The sequence below is a fragment of the Austrofundulus limnaeus genome, unplaced genomic scaffold (assembly GCF_001266775.1).
Source record: "Austrofundulus limnaeus strain Quisiro unplaced genomic scaffold, Austrofundulus_limnaeus-1.0 Scaffold8, whole genome shotgun sequence".
Classification (NCBI taxonomy): Eukaryota; Metazoa; Chordata; class Actinopteri; order Cyprinodontiformes; family Rivulidae; genus Austrofundulus; species Austrofundulus limnaeus.
Genome location: NW_013952410.1, coordinates 5,570,135 through 5,571,854, shown reverse-complemented (window position 1 = coordinate 5,571,854; position 1,720 = coordinate 5,570,135). Strand labels below are relative to the sequence as shown.

The 1,720-nt window shown below is 36.1% G+C and overlaps 1 protein-coding gene across 1 annotated transcript in view; it reads right to left on the bottom strand.

The window, feature by feature from the left end:
• Positions 1 to 651: 651 nt before the first annotated feature.
• The window catches only part of LOC106512354 (cyclin-dependent kinase-like 5), a gene marked incomplete at its 3' end in the record, with an annotated part of 95,854 nt that continues 94,785 nt past the window's right edge, over positions 652 to 1,720 (bottom strand). Inside the window, 2 exon segments of the mRNA XM_014000993.1 lie at positions 652 to 757; positions 1,033 to 1,156. Of these exon segments, the coding sequence (XP_013856447.1) occupies positions 652 to 757; positions 1,033 to 1,156 (230 nt within the window).

Sequence of the window (1,720 nt, the reverse complement as noted above, 5' to 3'; positions counted from 1 at the left end):
AAACAGCTACATACCATCTTTTCTCCACACAGAATGATCTCAGTTTAAATCAATGACATGAAAGGTGAGGGGTGATACATGCATGAAATACTAGACCTATTATTCAGACTAGAAACATCAATCTGTAAAATCCAACTTCAGCTATCCAAAACAAACATGTATCCTTATTTGTGGGTATGGCTCTGTTTAAGAATCGTAATAATACCTTTTTATTGTCAAACAAACTCTACTCTTTTTTGTGTAAATCTCTAAGAGAAGCAGGCTTAAAATGAGTCAACAAAACRGCGCTGACAAATGTAAATACATGCAATGTGAGATAGGAGACACTGAGGAGATTGTAAAACAACATGTACCATGGGAGAAGACACTACAGGGAGGACTCTCACAAAGGAGTTATGCTTTATGCTATTCTTTGGACTAAACAGAGGGAAAAGATATTTCTTGATGACAGGGGGCCTTCCATCACAGACGTCCACCTGGAATATAGAAGCACATGACTGGTGGCACGGAAAACAATGATTCACATCAATCAGCAAGTGTATTTCTGCAAAAGTGACAGTGGAGCAAACAGGTAAACAAGCAGTGGAAGAGGTACCACATGTGGACACAACTAGTAAAGCAAAAAATTAAATTTGAATATCTGCAACTTACCATCTGAGACTTTTTCTTTTTCTTTTTTATTGCTCTGAAGAAACCCTGCTTCTCCTTTTCTTTGGACGGCTCCGAGGCATTCAGGACTACAGTATCTGGGCCAGTCCTGAACATAAAAAAAAGAGGGCTTAGCATGATGTCCCAGCTGAGAAGTGTTTTTCTTTTTTCAATTTCAAATAAGACCTGACAATTTGTGTCAAGCCCACTGTGTCATCTGGGCAGTGTGTAATTAGTTTTGACAGCATTGTTTCAACAACAACAGCACTGAACTAATTTGCGTTGCTGTCATGCTGTCAAAGTTGAGAAACAAACAAAAAAAAGAAGCTTTTTTTTAGCAAWCAAAATCGAGTATTTTTGGTTGTGGTTACACATTGTAATTACCAGGGGTCAAACGCAGGCTGACGTTTGGAGTGATTTGTCAAACTGCTGCCGTCCCCGGACAAAGCGGAGTCCCGGCTCTGGCCCCGGCTGTCATGGAAAGAGTTGTCTGGTCGCGGAGACGGAACTGTTCAAAAATAAAAAATATGAAACACCAAAAATCAGAACAAAAAGATCCATTCATCGTTTGCTTAGCAGGTAGAAGTATAAAAACACAATGTAGCAAATAAATAATACAAATTTCGTAAGACATTAACAAKACTATCAGAAATAATGATAAAAACAGTTTTTTGCTTTCATTTGCAGCTAAAAGAAATGTTTTATTTCAACAAATTAACGTGTTAATTTTCATGTCTTTTGACCGTCATGCTCCATGCATAATAAATATAATATAATAAACATGCTGCACTACATTCTGACCATGGTTAACTAATTATAGTGTTCAGTCACCTCTGGTAAATAAATGGTAAAAAGCTGAGTAACATACAGCAAATATGTTTTAGTAAAGGCTGCTTTTGGCAAAACTACTAATCATCCACTGGAAGTTTTACTCTTTTTAATGTTATAAATCACTCATCATTAAAATAAATTGGATTTTTGATAAAGACAAAAAAAAAAATAAACTCTTCAAAGACAGTGAAATCTATTTTCTATAAAGCAGAATAAATCAAAACTAGATACTGTATACTGG